Raw genomic sequence first — 22,429 nt, forward strand, 5'->3', positions numbered from 1 at the left:
TTTCCAAACAAAAACCTCTCCCTAAACCTCTCCCTGATGCTCTCCTCCTCTCCACGGCCCAGCAACCTGCTGGACAGACGTGACCAGAGGAAATCCACTCATTGTGACCCCCATCGGCTGCGCTCTTCCTCTTCCTCTGTATATGGACATGTTCCTCCAGGGCCTGACCGAATCAGCGCAGGCTGCTGGACACTGACGGAGGAACTGGGAAAACTCATTCGCTCCGCTTCCTCTTCATTGTTACGCGGTCATGTCCAGGAAGAGCTAGTGTGAATAACTGATATAAACAGTACCGGTAGCTCACATCATGTGCGTAAAAACAAAATGTGTAAAATGTGCCTAAAGCTGTCAAAAAGTCTCATATCAGGAAAACTGACCATTTTATAACATTGAATATTCATTTTTATTTGTCAAATAAATGAATAAAAAAGTTAAAAGATTTTTTTTTCTAATTATTTTATTTACTTATGCTATACTACAAATTATTGTCATTACTATTATTATAATTTTAAAAATGAGTAGCTTTGTGTTTTAGTGCGTGTGTGTGTGTGTGTGGGGGGGGGGGGGGGGGGGGGTAATGGTATAAAAGTGTTTAAAAAAATGTTTGAGGCCAACATAAATATAAAGATTGCATTAATGAACTTGACATGTTTGAAGAAATTTAAAAAGAAAATATTAATCATTATTATTATTATTATTATTATTATTATACAAATTATTAGGAGCTTTACTCAACATTTTGTGTCATTAAATCTAAATGTGTGCTTAAAATTTAAGTCTAAAAATGGGTTTTTAAGTAGTTTAAAAATATATTATTATTATTATTATTAAAAATATTAGTTGACATTTTTAGTTTAATTAAATCTAAACGTGAAGCCAACATAACGATTACATTTAGAAACTTAGCATGTTTAGTAAAATATTGCAAAACAAACAAACGGTAAATAAATAAATATAAACTAGCCTTAACACACACATTATCATCATCTTTTTTTGTAACTGATTCAAACATCGATTTAAAGGTTCATTAATGCAATTTCTTATCTGAATCTGAGTTGTCTGACATATTTAAACCAGAATTTGATTCAAAGAAGAACAGAAAAGAAAGTCTCCCCATATAAAGCCGCTGTTCCCGTAGGTCTGGATGGCTGGACACTTGTCAGATGTGGAGAGCGCGCGGACTGGTTTTGGAGGAGCGCAGTGATTGGGGAGGGTGGGACTCCAGCAAGTGCGCTTTATCCTTCCTCTCCAAAGACGAGCCAGGTACAAACACCAGCTGACAGCCAGCCCACCGCCAACAGCCTTCAGCGACTCCAGCAAATCACGGTAAGAACAAAGTTTGTTTCTATCCTCGATCGATTAGCTGTAGTAGTTCGCGCTCGTGTTCAGGACCGTCCGCGCCGGAGCTGCGCTCTGAACTCACTCTGGACCGGGAAGAATCGCGCAGTTATTCAACAGAACATGATCATACTGACGGGGAACGATCCATCTTTTTACGACGAGCTGATTTTGCAATGTTTTGCAACTTTATAGCTTCAAATATGACTTTTAAATCCATATATATATATATATATATATATATATATATATATATATATTTTTTAACTGTATGAGGAAAGAAAAAAAAAACCGTTTAAGATGTTTTCAGTTTTACATTCTGCATTGTTGCCTGTATGGTTAAAATGTCATTATAACGTAAAATTTAATATAACGTCAAATTGATATACAAAAACAAATATAGCAAACAGAAAGCAGATTAATTATTATTATTTAATCAGTTAAATTGTGTTATTGCTGAATAGTGATGTTCATTGTGTTGAATGAGAGTGTTGTGATAACCTCTGGAAGATCCATCTGTGACAGTCACCTCAACCTTTGACTCGGAGGAACATCAGTTGCCAGACTCTAAGCACTTCAAGATGTTCACTCTCTCTCTCTCTCTCTCTCTCACACACACACACACACACACACACACACACACACACACGCATGCTGCTGTTTTAGGTGAATCCTCAGTTGTTGGCCAGCTTGTCCATGTGCTCATCATGAAGTCGCTCCAGAAACAGAATCCTCACAGCTGGGCTCCGGCTCTCTCTCTAATGCCCGCTCTAGTAAACAATGATAAAGGGATGGCAGTAAGGAGACACTGACAGAATGAGAGGGGAGGGTAGAAAAGGAGGAGTAAGAAACAGACGCCAAACTCTGGTCTGTTTCTGAACTTTATTGCTCTGTATTTGATCAGTGTAATATTCTTACATTCTAAAAAATGCTGGGTTAAATACAACGCAATCGCTGGGTTTGTCCATACTTGTATTTAACCCAGTGTTGGGTGTAACACGTTACTGAGTAACTGTATGAAATTACTTATCCACTGAAAAAGTAAAGTAAGGGATTACTGTTCATTTTTAGGTAATTTAATTACAGTTACTTATAAAGTACTTGCATTACATACAGTAAATAATTTCAACAGTTCTAAAATCAATATTGAATTTGAAATGTAAATTTACCGTCTAAAGATAAAATTGAATTCAGTGGCTTTAACCCTCCTCACGCCGGCTCGTTCACTTTCAGATTGCCCTGATTCACAGAGAAACCTTACATACTCAGATACATATAAGACTAAAATCAATTGAATCTAAAAAGCTTGAATTTTACTTTTAATGAATTCAAATCAAAAACTAATATTTCTGATTATGTAATCCATATGAAACTAAAGCGAGGTACAGTCTTTCCTGTATCTGAAAACCTGAAGTGTCTACTTTTAAATGAACGAATTCAAATCGAAAATGAATATTATCTGATTATGTAGGCCTAATCCGTATGAAACTGGTAGACTACAGTCTTACCCATATCTGAGCTCATTATATGAAGTCACCTGCACGCAAACGCCCTCACTTAGACGCACACACACAAAAAGACAAGATCAATCTAATTTTTTATCACTTTTGACAGAAGACCTACTATGATGAATTTACCTCATAAGAACAGCGCGATCTGACATGACTTTATTCAGCCGAGAAAATCATTTCTGTAATTGATTCTTACCTACATTAACGTGTTATTTTTACATAAACCTGTACGGATTTTACTAGTTGGGCTTTTCCTGAACATCTTGCCAAACTGAAATGTATTGTTTAACTTTTAAGTGTATTTGTAAACCAAAGAAGGTTACATTTTTATACAAATGTTTAAGTATTACAGTTGTTTTAAAGCTAAAAGGCTAAACTATTCTATGTTTCACTCAAATTGAAAGAATAAAGAGTTTAATTTCTATTAAGGTTATTCTATTAAGCTGGACATCTTCTATTAAGGGCTTTCCTGTAGCTCAAATAGTAGAGCATGGCGCTAACAACGCTAAGGTCATGGGTTCGATTCCCAGGGAAAGCAAGAGCTGATAAAATGTAAAAACTGTAACTTGAATGCAATGTAAGTCGCTTTGGATAAAAGTGTCTGCTAAATGCATAAATGTAAGGTTTACAGGGATTTTAAGATGTAGCCTAATTAGCAATTTGAATAATTAAGTTACTTATTGAGTAACTAAGTTATTTTTCAGAGAGAGTAATTAGTAATGTAAATACAATATTGATGAAGTAATTAGTAACTGTAATTAATTACTTTTTGAAAGTAATTTACCCAACACTGATTTAACCCAACATTTTTTATAGTGTAGGTTAGTATTTTTACTACTATTTAATAATAATTAATCGTATTCTATTGAATAAACCAATTAATCATTCAGTTTATTGATTGATTGGTTCATTGACTGATTGATTGTATTTTTTAAATATTACTGGCTGACAAACAAACATTTTTGGCAATTATTTGTTATTTTCAAAATGTATATTTTATTTAATAATATTAATGTATATATCAGTATATTGCATATATATATATATATAGCTGGAAAAATTTATTGCAGAATTTGTTTTTTTTTTCAGCAATAAAGTGTTTATTTCTCTTGCTGTCTCGTTATCAGTACCACTGAAGGAGCTGTATCAGCTGACCACTATTTTTATTAGATTATACTTATTTACATGGAAGTAAACAATGGCACAGTCAAAGTCTTTTCTTTTAAAGTCATGCAAATTTACGTACGATGACTCTGCTTAGATTTATCTGATCACCACTCAGTCCGGTTGATTAAGACACACTTAAGCAACATAACTTTGCAATAGAAGAAGACTCTATCGCTTCACCATCCGTTTCCACCCTTCTGCTGCGTTTGGCTCACATCATGTCATCTTTAGCTTTGAGTGGCAGGTTATTTCTAATCCAGGTTGGTGGAGCTCATTTCTAGGATAAACAGTGTGAGATTGATTGAGGTCCTCACCTCTCGTGTGTGTGTCTTGTCTGCAGGCCTCCATCACGGCAGCTCCAGCTCGTAGAATGAGTTACTACTTGGATCCAGTTTCCTCCTGTCAGGCTTTTCAACCGCCTGACTGTCTGGGTGTAATGGTAAGACCTCCACCTTCCACTATAAATCACCTCTGTTTGGCCTGAGCTGCCCACTAGCCATGTGTCAGAAACAAGTGAACACACACACTCCTGCTTATTACAGCAAACTCAACCTCAGAATCTGTTGGCATGATATTCAGTCTCACTTTTCTGAGTTAACAGCATTTGTTGCATAAAGTTGATTAATACACAAGTTAATTTCCACTTGTCCCTTCTTTTGGGACAAAGGACTGATAAAAAGTGTCTTGAATGCACTGGTAGTTGCTTCAGATAAAAGCATCTGCCAAAAATATCAATGCAAATTTATCTTCAAAAAAGCAGAAATCTGTTTTACAGAAAGGAACTTTCAATAGAATTGAATGGGGCCAGTCCGTAAGCATTAAGATACTCACATTTTCGGTAGTATAGCCACAAGATCTTTTTTGTGCAACATTTTACTTTGTTGGCATTAAAACTTAATGATGTAACCACTGAAACCATAAAACAACTGTAAAATTGAGCATTTAAATAGTTTATATACAGCTAATAATTTAAATATAGCTAACATAGTATAAAAAAGTTTTATGAGAAAAGTTAGTGTATGTATTTGTTGAAAAAATGTAGACTAAGCATGAAATAAATAAAACTGTGCCAGTGTCTCATCGTAATATTAATTTGTTGTTGTTGTTATTATTATTATTATTATTATAATTGCAATCAAATGAAATACCACAATTGCTGTTGATTTAGCTTAACTTTTATTATTAAAGCCCTAATTAATTATATATAATATATATTAAAGGGATAGTTTACCCAAAAATTAACATTTTGTCATCATTTACTCACCCTCATGTTGTTTCAAACTTGTATGAATTGCTTTCTTCTGCTGAACACAAAAGAAGATACTTTGACAAATGTGGGTAACCAAACAGTTGCTGGTAGCCATTGACTTCCATATAATTTTTATTTATTTTCCTTCTCCATGGAAGTTTTGTGTTCAGCAGAAGAAAGCAATTCATACAGGTTTGAAACAACTTTAGGGTGAGAGGTTTCATTTTTTGGTGAACTTTCCCTTTAAATGAAAATAAATGTTATATATATATATATATATATATATCATTCAGTTCAATCAAAACATATCCTTAATATTCCAGCTCTATCACCTCAGGTTTCTTGCATCCAGGTGTTTCATACACATTTGCTATTATCTGAGCAGATGCAAAGGTGAATATCAATGTGATTTCAGTGGCATTAAATGAATGTGAACCCGCAGGTGACACCGAATCTGCCCCTGAATGCAGAATGGTGTTTGCACGCAGAACGCTGCGTGTGACTCCAGAGCTACAGGTTTTTCTCGACTCAATTTAAACAAAACGCACAATACAAAGGGTGGGGAAGAATTAGTATGGGAATGCTTAAAGGGAAAAACATTTACGTCTTTTTAACCCCCATCCACCCCGTCTAGAGGTCAGAGGGGTTAAGGTAGTTTGTTGGGCGCTTGTAAAAGAGAACATTTTAACAGTCCTGGCGAGGAGTCGGGCCGGGGCACATTGGGATTCTGCACAGGTGAGTGCAGAATCAAAGGTGTCTAATAAAGATTCAGGCAGGACATTCAGGCATCAGTATGCACAGACAGGGCTGTTAGTGTTTGAGCCGGAAAGGGTCGCATGCTAATCCGCAGCCGACCCATCCTCCTCATGCAGGGACTCACCGTACAGCTAATCTGCTCAGGTGGCCTTGTGGCTTTTGAAATCGAGACGCTTGTCTCCCACTACGGTCAAAGGCTATGCGGAGGGGGCTTCCCTCCTGGTTCATTCATTTGCATGCGCTGAAGAACAAAAGACATTCTCTGATCTCATCTCTCCCCCTGAACATCCCCTCCACCCCTCGCTCGCTCATGAAGACGAGTGAACTGAGGAAGACAGGCAGATATTGTCTGTGTCATTAGCACTACAGACTAAAAGAACAAGATTGCCTGGTGTTATTGTTTCTGCTTAAGTATCTGTTGACAGGACACACTTCATTTATCCTGAGGGTCGCATAAGAGCATTCTATAAAAATCCACTTCATCATGAAATCCACTTTTCAAATGCATCACATTTGCTTTCCTGTTCATTGGGTTTCAAAGTATGGTGGAAAAAAAGCGTTACTGTACCTCTAGGATTTGGAACTGGGTCCACGAACCATTAAAACAAATAAAATAAAATAAAGTTAATCAAAAAATTTAAAGTGTAACCAGTGTAGTTATTTCAGAATGAATGATGCTTGAAGTGCAAGCAGAGCAGTTCAAATTGCATAGTTTGCTTGCTGTTTAATAATAATTTGAGACGGGCAGCTCCAGTAGTAAGATTGAAGGATTTATCTATCAGGATTTAATCAGGATTTATTTATGTCACGGAAATGATGTAAACCCTAATAGTCCATTTACAATTAATTTGTACCTGTGTTGTATTATGCTGTATTACGCCGTGGACGAGCGCTTCTAAAATTAATGAATGGATGATTCAATTGCGGGCGCCATCTTCTGGCGAGACGTGGGAATTCATTCGGCGCTTGACTCTAGCATTGCATTCTGGGGATTCTCTAGCCGTTGAGTGTACATCGGTTGTACACTCGTTTTTGCGGTGCATTGTGGGATTGAATGAGTGCACGCGAGAACGTCCACTATGGTTTCGAACACCACTTAAAATGGATGTCCCCTCAAATAGTGCACTATTTGAGGGTATAGGGGGCGATTTCGGATACAGCCCCTGTAATCTATTTAGCAAACAAATGATTCTTTAGAGTCGTTTCCTTTACACAAATCAAAACACATACAATGCAACTAGCGTTATCAAATTCACGAAAGCTGCTTCTTATTATTTTTTTCCTGCATTATCAGCATTATTTTATAAAATTAAACAAATTAAATATCACCATGTCTTTGTTTGTTTCAGTACATTTCATGCATTTGACAGATGCATGCTTTTCAAAGCAATTTACATTGTTTTTGATATAGATTTTATTAGTTAAATATAGTAAAGGCCAATTATGATATTGCAAAAAAAAGTAACGATTTTTACAATAATTATGCATTTGGCAATTAAGTTGCATTCCTTTTTCTTTGTTTTATGCTTTAAAAGTTTTCAAAGCAGAGGTAATGGAACTGTTAAGGAATCTGAATCGTTATGAGGAATCTGATCCAGAATCATTCAATTCTTTACAATCCCCATCTTTCCTCTTTGTACATCGTCACGTTGTCCCACTAATGTCCCGCTCATCATCAGATATCCCAGCTCCCTGATTTAACCATGTCAGTGGGTTCAGGGGTGGCATTGCCCTTTGTGACCCTCCTGTACCCCATAAATCCTACAGCCGTCCTCCCTACTTCCTCCTCAACAATCATCTATATCTCTCTCCGCTCTCGACTTCTCGTCTCCGCTCCCCATGACTCCAGCGAGGGACGTTCAGACAGCCTAAGCACGATCCTCCAATGAGCTCAGCTCTATAAAGCTGCTGCCAGGTCTCGGCTGATAACCACAGTCTTAACTCATCAGCAGGTTTATCAGATGGGCAGTCGGTCAGGCTGCGGACGCCTCCCTTCATGAAGGTAGAAGGAGGTATTGGAGGTAGAAGATTTTGGATTATGTGTAAGTTATAATGTTTGTTATGCTATAACAATGTATGTTAGTAAAACATGCTTTTTGTTTTGACAAAAACATTTAAAATAAAATGGCTGGACTCTTGTTGTCCCTTTAACTTTACAGATACAATATCTTCAAAAAGCACGAGAGCTGCTCTAAACGAACTCCAGCCTGTGGCAGCCACTTGTCAAATTATTATTTGCACCACTACCAGCCACGCTCAACACTTTAGTCTTGATGAATCATATCAAAGAAAGCTTGCAGCTTCTTCGAAATGGAAAGAAGCTCTTTTTTTTTGCAGACAGATAACATTTCAAACAAATAATCTAGAGCAGACGCATGCGATCGCCCTGCATTAATCCTGATTTATTCACCACAAAGATGCTTTAGATGTGCTGATACCAGTTAACCTGTTCCTGTACCCAGCAGTGAACATCATGACATGAATCAAAACCCCATTGAAAATTGGACATGATTTTTGAGGCATGCGTGCAGCGGCAGATTTCATATCAGGTTTCTAAAACAAGAGTGCAAAACAATCTCCTCCAAACTGAAGGCCCGTTACGCTTTGGTCACAAAAACTGCATTGTTTCATCAATCTTAAACATTCTTTCCAAGAAGTTAACCGAGACTGTCAACAAGCTGAGGACAATGCCTATTTACTCTCTACACATATCTTCTACACAATTACATGTGATGGCATGTGCTTTTGGCCAAAGGAAGTTGATTTGGCTATTTCAATGGACCTTTATCTGCCACAAATTGTTTTGTAAGAGGTATTTTCCCTCAGAAAGAGCCTCAGAAGCCCGCAGATGAAGGACTGTTTGTGGATCTGTTGGCATCTCCTCGCAGAGGAGGATTTGGGAGATTGAGTGGCTAATGCTTCTGTGTGTTTACCGGATCTTATTTTTGAGGGTATTAAAAGGTCAGAGTTGATCCTGGATCAGTTTTCTTTCTGCAAAACATTCTATCTCTGACCTCTGATTCCAGAATACTGATTGTTATTTTAAATGTAAACACTGTACCCTATAAATAATCATCCATTTGTTTTGGTTTGAGCATAGTTTAAGTTCTTAAGTTATGATTTTTTTCTTTTCTCTGAGACAAAAGAGCTTGACATACTAGCAAAACAAACCAAATGTTAGATTTTAATTTTTTTTGCATACCCTAAAGGCAGAGCTGACACAAATTAAAAAATAAAATAAAAACTTTACTAACATTATAAGAGATCTTCATGAAAATAAAAACAAAAAAATGGTTATGACCCTGTGAAGGAACCAGTTGATTCAGCAAAGTTCTCTGCTAGTGTCTCTCTCTTTCATTTTCTTTCTTTTTTTTTTTTTTTTTTTGACTGTCTGACTTCCCTTTCTCCTGGCCTGACGTCAGAGTCCCACCGAGATCAAAAGAATAAAACTGCTTCTCAAGCGCTTTGCTTCAACAGAAACTCGAGCTGCCTCGGGCCACACAGGGAATTTCATATGTAAAAAAATCTTTGCCGTCCACCGATGGTAAGCGGTCATGAATGAAACTCCTTGAAAGACAAAAGACCTTTGACACAAAAAGGGTTTAGATATAACTTTCTATTACTATGCTGTGTTTAAAGTGAACTGCAAATAATCCAGTCATCTCTGTGGCTTTCCCAAGTAACAGCAGCATCCCAGCTTTGGCTTCAGTAGTTTGTGTTGTGTTTGTTTCTGTAGAGGTCGAGTGGAGGGATGGCAGTGACTGTGCTTCCTCAGATGCAGCCTCCCGCCGTGTGTCACCCACAAAACCCAGCTCCACCCAGACCCCTGTACGGCCAACACATCACCCTGCAGGAGGTGCCCCACGGACCAGAGCTCAGCCCCAGCGGTAAGACAAAACATGCTGTGTGTGTGTGTGTGCTGGAATGAGTGTTTGAGGGATATTAAAGAATCAAGGCCAAGTTTCTTAATGTATATCTTCTGATTTATAAAATAAAGGCTGTTTGAACAATCATCGACATTTTTTTAATAATTTGTCCAGCATTTACCTTTTATAGATTATAAAATTTAGTAAACATAAATAAAATAAACATTATATATAAAATATAGAATAAAGTAACATTAAATAAACAACAATAATAATAATAATAATAATTACAAATCCATTTGTTAATCATAAACATTTGTAAAATTAAATAAAAAAAATAACACATTATTATTAATACCATCAAATATTACCTTTCTTAGATTATAAACATAACATTTTTTAAAGTAAACATTAATATATTTCCTTTATATTTTGTTTATTTTATACATTATTATTTTTTTATTTTTTTATTTAGACATTATTATATTACTATTATTTTATTTTGCACAATTCATAGGTTTGTATAATATCCAAATCTTATTATTATTATTTTAATTATACCTATTATTTAGTGGCTCTGCTTAAAATGAAAATTAAATACTAAAATTAAAATACAATTTCTTTACTTTTCGGCTGACATCACAAATCCCTCTTACTTTTTTAACCCCTCCCCTTTGTCCTGGAACGTAACGCCCACTTTTCTTTGTCCAATCAGTTCCTGATCGCTAAAATCATTCCATCCAACACTATCTCTTAAAAATTCAGTTTCACTCTGAAAAGTCATATTTGAGACATAAACCGGGTGGCGAGCAGTTGATTGTAGAGTAAAGAAAAAAACGCATGACTCAGAATGAGGTCAATACACTCTTGACACAATGTAAAGTTGAGGCCTGTTTGGCGTAAAACAGATCTTTGTGTGTGTGTGTGACTGTGAAACGTGCATGTGCGCAAACACACACTTCAGATTTGAGGAGGAGGAAACTGTGAGGCATCTGGTAAAAGCATCTCTTTGGGGGTCAATGTCCCCGTCGTCCCCCAGAGAACAATGTATTCTCTGCCACACTCAGTGCATGTGTGAGTATGTGCGTGTTTTTATTTGTGTGTGTGACGTTGGATGGAGGAGGTGACTGCATGCTCTGGATTTTTTGTCCAGGACATTTTTTTTTTTAATGTTTATTCAGAATGAGAACATTCCTCCCAGTGTTTGACATCAGCATCCCTGCTTTTCAAAACGCCAAAAAAGCAGCGGCATGCGCCATCTGTATGTGCATGTATGTGTTGGGATGGATCCAGCAGTGGCACCAACTATCGCTTGACACCTCCCCAAACGGGACACAAGGCCACAAGGGTACAAGGGCGCGAGGGCTCAGCAGCGGCCGTCCTTTTCCCAAGCCTCAGGGTCCCTGGGGGATCAGGCCGGGATTTGCTGATGTTTGTTGCTGGAGCCACTCACTGAAAGCCTCCAGCTTGGCCTGAGTACGTTGCACCATCATAAAAAACGTCAACTGGAAAAAAACGACCTCTTGAACTCTTTCCTCAGAGGTGATGCATGTGAGCGCTGCGAATGCTCTTATGTTTGGCGTTTTATTTAATACGACGGGCCGTGTGTTTAGAGAGCTTTTGGAGGCCGGCAGAATCCAGAGATCGTTTTTTTAGTCATGGGTGAGGCACGGTTTAGTCAAATCTAAAGCGAAGGAGCTCGCCTGTGTGAGCCGGTAACCTCAAAACACACTCTAGAACTGTCATCCAAGCCACCGCGTGCAAAAACCGTTGGACTGCTACAGCTGCTAGTCAGAATGAAACAGGCCACCCTCCTGTCACCCAGAAGCTCTCGTCTGGAGCAGTTAGTGTGACTTTTTACCTTATACTTTGATCTTAAGTCATCAAGCACATGCATGAGAGCAGTTGGAAGCACATAAAATTAAAAAAAGTGTCAATTTGTCACTTTTTGTGGCCTATAATTAAATACATGACATACACGTTTCAATAAAAAGGATATTAAGTATATTTTAGTTTACATAAATGCTAAAACTTTAACCATATTTCAAAGACAACAGAAGCAGTTATGAAACTATACTGTATGAAATCCTACTTAAGTGGGTCAAAACAAGTTCATCTAACTGCATTTAATATAAACTCAGAATAATACATGTTCATTTAATTATAAATAGCATGCAGTTATTGTCCGAAAACATTGCATTCATTATATTTTGAAGTTATTTTTTTCCATATTAAGTAGGGAGGAATTCAGGTTAATTGGTACATTGTTCCGAGTCATCTCAATGGCAAAGTGTCCCAATTTACCTGAATTAATTTCATCTTTTTTTTGAAAGAGTAGGGGTGAATTCAGGAAAATTGGGACACTTTCTTCTTTAATGAAATTTGGCCATTAGTTTGTCATTTAAACACACATTTTGCGGCCTTTTGCACATATATTCAAATACACGACAGAAGCTTGACATATTTTAGTTTATCATGAATGCTTGTCAGTACATTGAGCAGTAATTTTAACCATATTTCATAGACAACAGTAGTAATTATGACACTACATAAAGAAGCACTCAAGTTTTACTTGGATAATACCAATATCTGTGATATTACTTGGATAATACCAATATCTGTGATTGGCAATATCACCCATAATTTGCCTGAAGTTTAGTATTTCTCAACTTTCTGACATTCTCACTCCCTTTACGCTCCACTGTCAATCCCACAATCCCTCACATAATTTGCTGATTAGGTCCTATGCTAGGCTGCTGGACCGGATGGCTGTTTATAGGAGCTGGATTACCCCCCACCTGTTGCAAGTCGTGTGTCTATGGTGTATTGATTATGTGCTTTTGTTGCTGGGGTGTTTTTTCTGTTCTCACACTGTACTCCCATAGGAGCATAGTCTGGGGGTTATTTTTTTCTCCCCTCCTTCCTCATGTTTAAGCTTTATTTCTTCCTCAATTCCCTGTCTTCCTGTCCTGTCTACCGCCTTGTCATATTGTATGTATGTTGTGTATGTATGGACAGGTTGATGGCTAATTTCGCTGGTACTTGTGACTAGTGACAATAAAGCGCTACTACTACTACTACTACTATAGAGAATGAATGGGAACCGCCCCCTCACACTCCGCTCTGGTAATGCACGCTTATTACTAATTTGGTAAATGACTTTATGATGTTAAGCGTTACCTCAGAGCTGACAGACTGTTTTTCGGTTTGGGATTACATCTGTTTTTCCGTCCCTTTCAGGACAGCAAAATCTTTCGGAAAGTTGTGACCAAATTTAGCTCCTTATGTAATTTCCAGTGAAAAGACTGACTAAAATTCTTTTGACTACATGATTTGGCTTTCCAGACGTAATTTTTTCCTCTGTCCTTTTTTAATACTACCCAATCAAGCTTATGATGTTTAACGAACTGGTGCATTATTGCTGCAAATGAAGGTGGAATTTATTCCATGACTATTAGAAGAGCAGGCCTGCATTTGGCTTCCAGGTGTGCCGTGAAACGTGTCGTGTGACACTCCATAACGCACATAGACACGCGCAGACGCCCACGTGTTTTCAGACAGCTTCAGCGGAGCTGTACTAGTCCTGCATCTGTAGGCTGCAGGCGCAGGTGCAGGCAGTTAAACCAGCGAAACGCTGTAAACGGCTTTTGCGTTCGACACATATGGGACCTGTATGCTTGTGTCAGTTTTCTGCAATGTGTCACACACTGTTGCTCCTCAAGTCCATCAAGAAGTAATTATTTGTCTGTACTATTTCACAGAGAATGTGCACTAGTAGACTATACTTTTCTATCTATTTTGTATGCAGTCTCTAGCTCTCTACAGTCCAGATGTGAATGCTGCTTATCACACGGTGTGTTTCCAAAGATAAACCATGCAACCATTATTAAATAAGGAGGCATTTTCTACATAAAATTCTAGAGAAATCTAGAGATTCAACAATGATAAAATGCCTTAAACTGAGCAAAGTAGGCCAACTATACTCTTATCATCATCAGGCCTTGTGAAAAAAGAACCATGATGAATTGTTTTGAATCTGCATTTGTAGTGTACTTCAAATCTTAAAGGTTTTTTTGTTTTGTTTTGCACAAAATAAAAGGCCACTTTAAATGGATACTTTACCCCAAAATGTAAATTTGCTGTTAATTTACTGACCCTCAGTGCATACAAGATGTAGAATACTTTTTTATTCAGTAGAACAATACAGAACATTTTTAGAACAGTATTTTTAGCTTTTTTTTAGCTTTAGTTCGCACCTCCCATCACTTTGAAAGTCAAAAAAAGCATATCCACCTTATTTTTCAACGTGGAAGTAAGCCGTTTTATAATAAGGAGACCATACATCATCTTTTTCCTATATGGCCGGGGTTTCTAAATTGTCTAAATTGCCTGGGCTTTGGATTTGTTTTGCTACTGTTGTCATATACGTACTTGCTGAAGAATTAGTTTCAATAATAGCCAGTGTTGGGGGTAAAACATTACAAGTAACATGACTTAGGACTTATCTTTTCAAGTGACTAGTAAAGTAACACATTAATGTTAAATTTACAAGAGGATATTTAGTTATTTTTTTCAACACAAGTTACTTTGCTTTCCCATTTATTTACTACCTCCTCTCCTGTCCCGTGTTGAGAGAAATCAGGAGTGAGGTGCAGAGGCACTTCATTCAGCCTGAGGCTTATTCATTTCACTTTTTGTATGAAAGGGCCTTTACAGCTGCCAGAAATATAACTTTTTGGGATCTACAGAGAACAGTCAAAGCAATGCATTTGTACATATAATGAATGGGTAGAGAGCGTGTCAATAGGAAAACATGGCTAAAATGTTCAGGTTTTTGCTAAATTAGAAGTCCTGTCCAGGAAAAAGACGACAAATGGTCACCCTTTTTTGTTATAATAAAAATGCTGTTTCACCCATTTCATTTTAATATTTAAAAATGTTACATTTCTCCACTTGTCTTATATACAAGACTTCATTGCTCAAATTACACATACCGAAAGTCCAAATGACAAAAAAGGAACACGCATACAAATACATGTTCTCACAGCTCCATCCATTAAAATTGCACTGTAAACTCCCACATCTCCCTCTCTCTCTCTCGCACACACACACTGACAGCTGTGTTATGCAGCTCTGGCACCGCTGGCTTACATTTTATGTGATTTGACAACTGGACAGTTGAATTGAGGAGAAACTGCAGAGCTGATATTTAGAAGTGTGTGTATGACGTTGTGTGGAAGCACCTTCCAGTGTGTGCGTGTGTGTGTGTGCTAAGTCTGTATCTTTTTATATAGATGTGTGTGTCTGTTTGGAGGAGAGTGCTGTCTCTGATGAGGGTACGTCCTCGCGGGCCAAGGCCCATTTTTTTTGGGTTAAAATAAACAGATGACTGGCGGGGGTCTGGGGGTTATGGGAAAGGAGGAAACAGTGATGCTAATCAGTCCTGCACACACTTCCCCCAACTGTAAAACAAAACGAGAGAGAGAGAGCATTTTTAGCTGTAAGTGCGCATGAGTGAAAGTTTAGGACTACAGCTCCACTTTGCAAGGTCAAGTGTCGAAACTAACTTCAGTTCCCCTCCAGATCATTTTATTTCTTCATTACGGTTTTCGCAAAGGCGATCCATGTTACAATGTTACAAAATCAAATGTATAGGCAACAATTACACAAGCTGAACATTCTGAATTTGCATAATTAAAGGGATAGTTCACCCAAAAATGAAAATTCTGTCATTAATTACTCACCCTCATGTCGTTCCAAACATGTAACACCTTCGTTGATCTTCAGAACACGAGTTACAGAAATGGAATTGAAGCACAATTTTGTTTAGCATAAATGCTTGTCAGCACATTCAGCTCTAACTTTAACCATATTTAAAAGACAAAAGGTGTAATTATGAAATGATATATAAATATGTACTTCTTACTTAAGTGGGTCATAAAACACCCTTAAGTGTAACTAATTGCATGTAATACACATTTAAACTATAATGCGTTTTAATTTAATTGTAAATGACAAGCAATTAAGTGTCTTTTGCACCTAGGTATATTCTTTTAAAGTTTATTATTTCTGTAAGTACTTTTTTTTTTTTAAGGATGCTAAAGTGCACTTATTTTTCATAAAAGCTTGTGTGAATCTTGCGTGAGGCATTTTTAACCGATTCATAACTGGTGGTGGTTGAGGAGAGAGCCCACCACATGATTGTAAAGCGCTTTGGGTGTACAGCAATACACAATAAAGCGCTATATAAATGCATCATTCATTCATCATAAGATTTGAGACTGAATCACACTATCACACACCAATTTGTGGCTAAATCACCATCCATTTTATTCGCATGGAAAAGAGCAGCTCGGACATTCTGCCCAAGTTCTCATCATGAAAGTCGTACAGATTTGGAATAACGTGTGGGTGATTAAAAAAAGACAGGATACTGAATGCACACGGCATTCCTGCAGTATATGATGCATTGAATAGGCCAGCAGCCTCTAACTTGTCAGATCAATGGACTGAGGAGCGGCAGCGCTGTGGCCTGTTGCACGTGTGTGTGTGTGTGTGTGTGTGTGTAAAGACAGAACGACTGGGGGAAAAGACGCCTAGAGAGGGGAGGAGGAGAGAGGGCGAGATGGAGGGACGTAATTTAATTTGCCACACAATGGGGTGAATAGCAGACACGTGGTGGAGCTAATGGAGGAGAGAGATGTGCTTTTTAGCAGTGCTAATTGATAAGAAAGAGCTTAGCCTTTGTTCAAGCAGTCCCCCTCCCTGCCTGTTTGGGACAGCATCGGTAAACCCCCATCTGCTGTCCATGGTCCGCATTAATTCACCAAACACACACACACAATACACAAAGAAAAGTGTGTCTGCTACAGTTTTATATGTGTGTGTGTGTTGATGTGTGAATGTTACATTGTTTCATGATCAGTATCACTGTGAGAAAGTCAGTAATAATCCCTTTATTTTATTTTGCTGAAATGTGTTAGCTGGTACTTCATTTTACTGCTGTTCATTACGGATAGCTTGAGGTGCTGATGTCATATTGGTTATCAGTTAATATATATATATATATATATATATATATATATTCATTTTTCTTTGTTTTATATTTATCACTTTTTTATCATACTTTAATTGAATTAGACAAAATAGTATATAATTTTAATATTTAAAATGTCAGAAAATAAAAATTAATTAATTATTAAAAAATAATTCCACCTTTTTTCTTTTTTTTCTTTTCTTTTAAGTATTTAATGTATTGCATTATCCAAAAAACTTTTTTTTATTTTTTTGAAATTTTAAACAAACAAGACTGTGACCAATATGAATTACTCATATGATATGATATTTTTGGCTTTTCCCAGTATAAATGCTGCTTGATGTCCAGCATAAACTCATCTTGTTAGCACCCATGGCTTGATTCTTGATGGTAGCTGTTATACAGATGTTGCACTGCTCAGCTCTTCCCCAGCCTGATCTGATACCTCATAACTACCGAAACCATGACAACAGCACAGTGGCGATCAGAGAAGCGGCGTCTTCCTCCAGCATAATGAACTCCTTAACACAGCCTGATTGCCCTCCTCAGGGTAAATTCCCATACAACTATGAACAGTTCTGAGGCAAAGCACATGCTTCCAGTAAGTGTGACGGGCCAGAGAGCAGGAGACATGTTTTTCCTTCACTGTATCCTGGAGACTGCTTGTTTTCGGGAGTCAACAACTTCTGATGTTGCTTGCGATCCAAGTTGGAGAATGAATGAATTTCGATTTTATGAATCAAGACCAAGACTCCCCCGTGCTCATGCTGAATTTCTTATAATTCCAGAAGCGTTGGCTACCTTGAGGAGGTTTCTGAGAAATCCTGTTACCCTACAGTTAGCTGGTATTTGGGTACTTATCCCAGACTTCGCCGGTTTGTACGCAACAATTTTCCATCCTATAATACAGCGTCCAACAAGACAGAAGAAGCACTGGAAAATTAATGGACAATGAATATACACTGACGGCTGAATGAGGTGTTTGGCTGTTGGCCAGTCGGTCAAATTCCAACCAAAACCTTCATGGATCGGATACACAAAGTTAGGATAGTTACGATTTTTAAATGTCCCTTCTGCTCACCAAGGCTACATTTATTTGATTAAAAATCCAGAAAAATCAGTACTAATATTGTGAAATATTATTACAATTTCAAATAGCTGATATCTATGTGAATAGATGTTAAAATGTAATTTATTGCTGTGATGTAAAGCTGAATTTTCAGCATCATTACTCCAGTCTTCAGTGTCACATGATCCTTCAGAAATCATTCTGATATGCTGATTTGCTGCTCAAGAAACATTTCTGATTATTATCAAAGCTGAACACAGTTGTGCTGCTTCGTATTTTCTAGAAAGTTTGGTGTAAATAAGAAAATAATACTTTTATTCAGCAAGGATGCATTAAATTGATCGAAAGTGACAGACATTTATAATGTTACAAAACATTCATATTTCAAACAATCAAGTTTTTTAATCTTTCTCTTAACAATTCCATAAAAAAAGTATCACTGTTTCCTCAAAAATCAGCAAATCAGTATATTAGAATGATTTCTGAAGGATCGTGTGACACTAAAGACTGGAGTAATGATCAGCTTTGATCACAGGAATAAATTACATTTTAAAATGTATTCATATAGATTTTGTTTGCTTGTTATAGCATTCTTTCAAAAACATAAAAAAACCTTAATTATTCCAATTGTTTGACCGTAAGTGTAATATATTTGAAAACAGAGCCATGCCATCCCAATCGCACGAGAGTCAAAACAGATCATGAAACTGGCAAGAAAGCAACAAAGCTGTGACAGTCTGCAGGCCGGATGTAGGCGTCCTTTCTTAAAAGGAGAAAAAGGGCCACTCAGCAACCTCTGGCTCTGATATTAGTCAGCAACCCCATTAGTCTTAATGGCTGCCTCTGGGCGCAAGGGAGCCTGGTCTGTCCTTTTAAAAGTACATACAAGGAGCTCATTAAGACTTAAAACAAAGCGGAGCAGTGAGAGGGGGTCGAGCGAATGAGTGAATGAGTGACTGACTGACAGAAGGGGGAGAAGTGCGAGAAGTCCTCCTTCCCTTAAGATCCCTTCCCCCTTCCAGCTCTCATTGACGGGTTCTTGTGACCACAGAAGCCCCATAAAGGCTCAGCCATTTCCATAATCGCTCATATCTGTCGGATGAAACACTATCCAGACAGCTTAATGGACACTCTGAAGAATCCCTGTTTAAAAATCCATAGCTAATCAATAACGCTGGCTCCCCGGCCTCTCAACGCAGCTCGCAGATGTGCACCACCGTACTCGTAGCCTAGTATTGACCCGGCTAATAGGGTTATTCTGAACGCAGAGACCTGGGCTGGTCACATTTCTTACCTCAGCTTTCCATTGCCGAAGCTCTTTGTGGAAAATCCGGGAGGTCAGAATTAGTTTTACGGAAACGCACAAATCCGCCGTGACGTACCTAAGTGTTCTAGGCAGCCGTTCTCACAGTTGTCAAAACCGTTGGGCTCCACTTAGGAAACGAGCTGATCAGCACATGAAAATTTTTGAGGCAATCTGTTACCATGGCAACTAATTAAGTTAAGCAGTCGCAGGCCCTCATCCCTCCGCCTCCATTCACCTCCTTTTAGACGCAAGTCAATCTTTGCTCAAATCCATAAGTAGGGTGATTCGATTTATGAAATTGAATTTCAGCTGTTCACGACATGAGTCCAAACAACCAGATATACATTCGTTGACGTTTGAGCTTTTTCAATGCATATATAGTGGAATTTGTTTTTAAGCGCTAATTATAATTGAGCGGCAAATCAGTATATTAGAATGATTTCTGAAGGATCATGTGACACTGAAGACTGGAGTAATGATGCTGAAAATACAGCTTTGATCAGAGGAACAAATTACATTTTAAATATACAATCAAGTTGAAAACCATTTTTCTTTTTCTTAGTGTGAAGAACATTTGAAAAATATGAAGAACCTTTTTCTACTTTAAGGAATCTTTTGTGGAATGGATGTTAAGGTTCTTCATGGAACCATCGATGCTGATTGAGAAACTTAGTTTTTAATAGTGTTGGCACGCATAACTGATTTCAAAAACATTTCAAAAACATTAAAAAATCATCAATGAGACGTCATGCAATAGCATCAAAAAGAGTCAATCTTTGCTCAAATCCATAAATTGAGTGATTCATTTAATAAAATTCAATCTGAACTGTTCACAACATGAGTCGAACCCAACCAGATATGCATGATGTTCGAGTGCTGTTTTAATGCAAATAAAGTGGATTATTATTTTTTTTTTTAAATTGGAGGTGTCTGAAAGTTGGCTAGGATTCAGATCCAGCGCTGCCGGTGTGGCGAGAAGATCCTCTGTAAAATCCTAAATTGGGTTTTTTCTGATCTAGTCAAGGTGGGCAGGAAATATGCTGAGGTGTTTATGAGGGCTGGGTCGAAGTTATGAGAGCACTCGTTACTTTCAGATCATTTGCAGACTATTAGCCAGACGGGAGACATGTCTTTTTATCCTCTTCTGTTGCTGGTGTGATTCCACCGCTCCGGTGAGAGTTCAACTGAGCGTAGCTCCAGCCATTCACAATGACGAATGGGATACTAAAACATGAGCCAGCACGGATTACACTGTTTATCTGTGTTTTTAAATAGACTGAATAGTTTTCTTGCCCTTGGCAGCTTTTCCTTGAGAGAGTGAGGTGTGCCACATTCATCATTTGGAGGTCAGCATGTCTCAGCTTTTGAAATCACTGAAGAACAGCACATGCGAGTAAATGGGCGTTTGTGAGCTGTTATGGTGATATGACAGTAGATTGCATCAGTGCAGTTAGGCAACATTTTTACTCATGTGTTTTTTTTTGTTTTTGTTTTTTTTTGAGTCTAAAGAAATTGCTCAAGACTATTCGCACAGATAATGGACAAAATGTGACCTCAGTTTCTTTGTGAAACGGCTCGCTTTGTCAACATCAGCTTCTCTGTGTTGAATAAGCCCCTAACAGTAAGTGAAATTAACAAATGGGAAGTTCCCATAACTATTCAAGTGGCGATTGTGGCCAAGAAATTACCAAACTCGTTTCCAGGTCAGATGTAATCACAGCTTCGTGATCTCTAGTGACCATACGCAAAATGCAAGGCTCCGTCTCATTGGTTGAGCTTCACTTTAGTGCAAAAATAAGGGGGGGGGGGCATAGCTATTTACAAAGGAATCACAACAGTGGGAAACCATGTAATGAAGTCTTGTGCGCAGCCAAGAGAGAACAAGAAGGTGTGTGCCGATTGGAATGACTGGTAAATTTTCATCTGGCTCTTAAAGATGCCGTGCAAGGAAAAGGGAAGATTGAGACCGAAGAGCCAGAGGAATTAATAATTGTCTACATTCTGACAATCAATAAAATGGCCTATACTGGGGCGTCTTCCAAATTGCCATGATGTGATGCACCTTCAGTTTATGTTATCAACTATTGTAGCTAGTATTATCACTATCTTTGCAAATAATCACATTCATGAAAAAAAATATTTTAACAAGCAAAAACATTAAGTTCCGATAGAGGAAGCCTTGTTTTATAAAACAATAAATACAAATATATATATATATATATATATATATATATATATATATATTATAGGCCAAGTTAACTTTTATAAAAATTTTTGCTAAAAATGGGGAATACACACACACACACACACACACACACACACAACCAAAACACACATATATATGGATGTGTGTGTGTGTGCAAAGTTTATCATCCGTTTTATTGTAGCTGAACCGTTAGCATTGAGCTCACAGCTGGTTTGGTGGACGTTTCGAAATGAAGCGCTCTAGCGGCGCGTGCGTCGCGTCCAGGGAGAGACAGCAGAGTGGAGTGTAATTGAATTGAATCACCGCCCCTTTACGCGGATCAGCCTCTTCCGTGCCGCACACAGAACCGCCCTGGACAGGGGTAACTAACAGAGGGAGGGAATGAAAGAGTGATTGAGATAGATAGGAGAAAGAGAGAGGGAGGAAAAGAGACGCTTCAGTACTTCAGAGATCGGATCTTGTTAAGGGAAAACCTCTGTAATTTCGAAGAAACTCCAGGCACACAGACGGACTTTGGAGGACACGTTTGGGACTAAAAACATACAATCAGACTTTGTACATTGAATGCGTGACAATGACGGCAGCTGTCGATATTAAGCCGTTAACTATAATAAAATCTGAAAAAGTAGACGGTAAGTGCTCTACTCGTTCTCTCATCCTCATTGCTTTGATTTTTGCAAAACGCGTATTCGTCACTTGTCCAGACAGTTATGAGTAACTTTTGTGCATACTGAGGTAATGTTTATGTGAAATGAATTGCAATCGAGATAATGTAGCATACAGTCATGATTTGATGTCAGACAGAAATGTTCCGAAACAAATGTTTTTGATCAGTGAGTGATAGACAGCTAGAACAGCCTGCATGCGGCGCTCCAGATGTGCCAGCCCTTGATTCAATGCTATACAAGTCTTATTTAATATTTTA

General features: G+C 37.8%; 1 protein-coding gene across 3 annotated transcripts in view; it reads left to right on the forward strand.

Annotated features, from left to right (window-relative positions):
• Positions 1–1,205: 1,205 nt before the first annotated feature.
• The window catches only part of LOC306843195 (protein c-ets-1-B-like), a 46,613-nt gene continuing 25,389 nt past the window's right edge, over positions 1,206–22,429 (forward strand). The window contains exons 1-3 of one of the 3 annotated variants that reach the window (XM_079374514.1): positions 1,206–1,326; positions 4,357–4,455; positions 9,758–9,908. In XM_079374514.1, the coding sequence (XP_079230640.1) occupies positions 4,387–4,455; positions 9,758–9,908 (220 nt within the window). In that variant the 5' untranslated portion in view covers positions 1,206–1,326; positions 4,357–4,386. Of the gene's footprint in view, positions 1,327–4,356; positions 4,456–9,757; positions 9,909–21,707; positions 22,137–22,429 lie in introns of those variants that run through there. The other 2 variants (XM_079374516.1, XM_079374515.1) reach the window with 2 other exon arrangements.

This window comes from Barbus barbus, assembly GCF_936440315.1.
Source record: "Barbus barbus genome assembly, chromosome: 23".
Classification (NCBI taxonomy): Eukaryota; Metazoa; Chordata; class Actinopteri; order Cypriniformes; family Cyprinidae; genus Barbus; species Barbus barbus.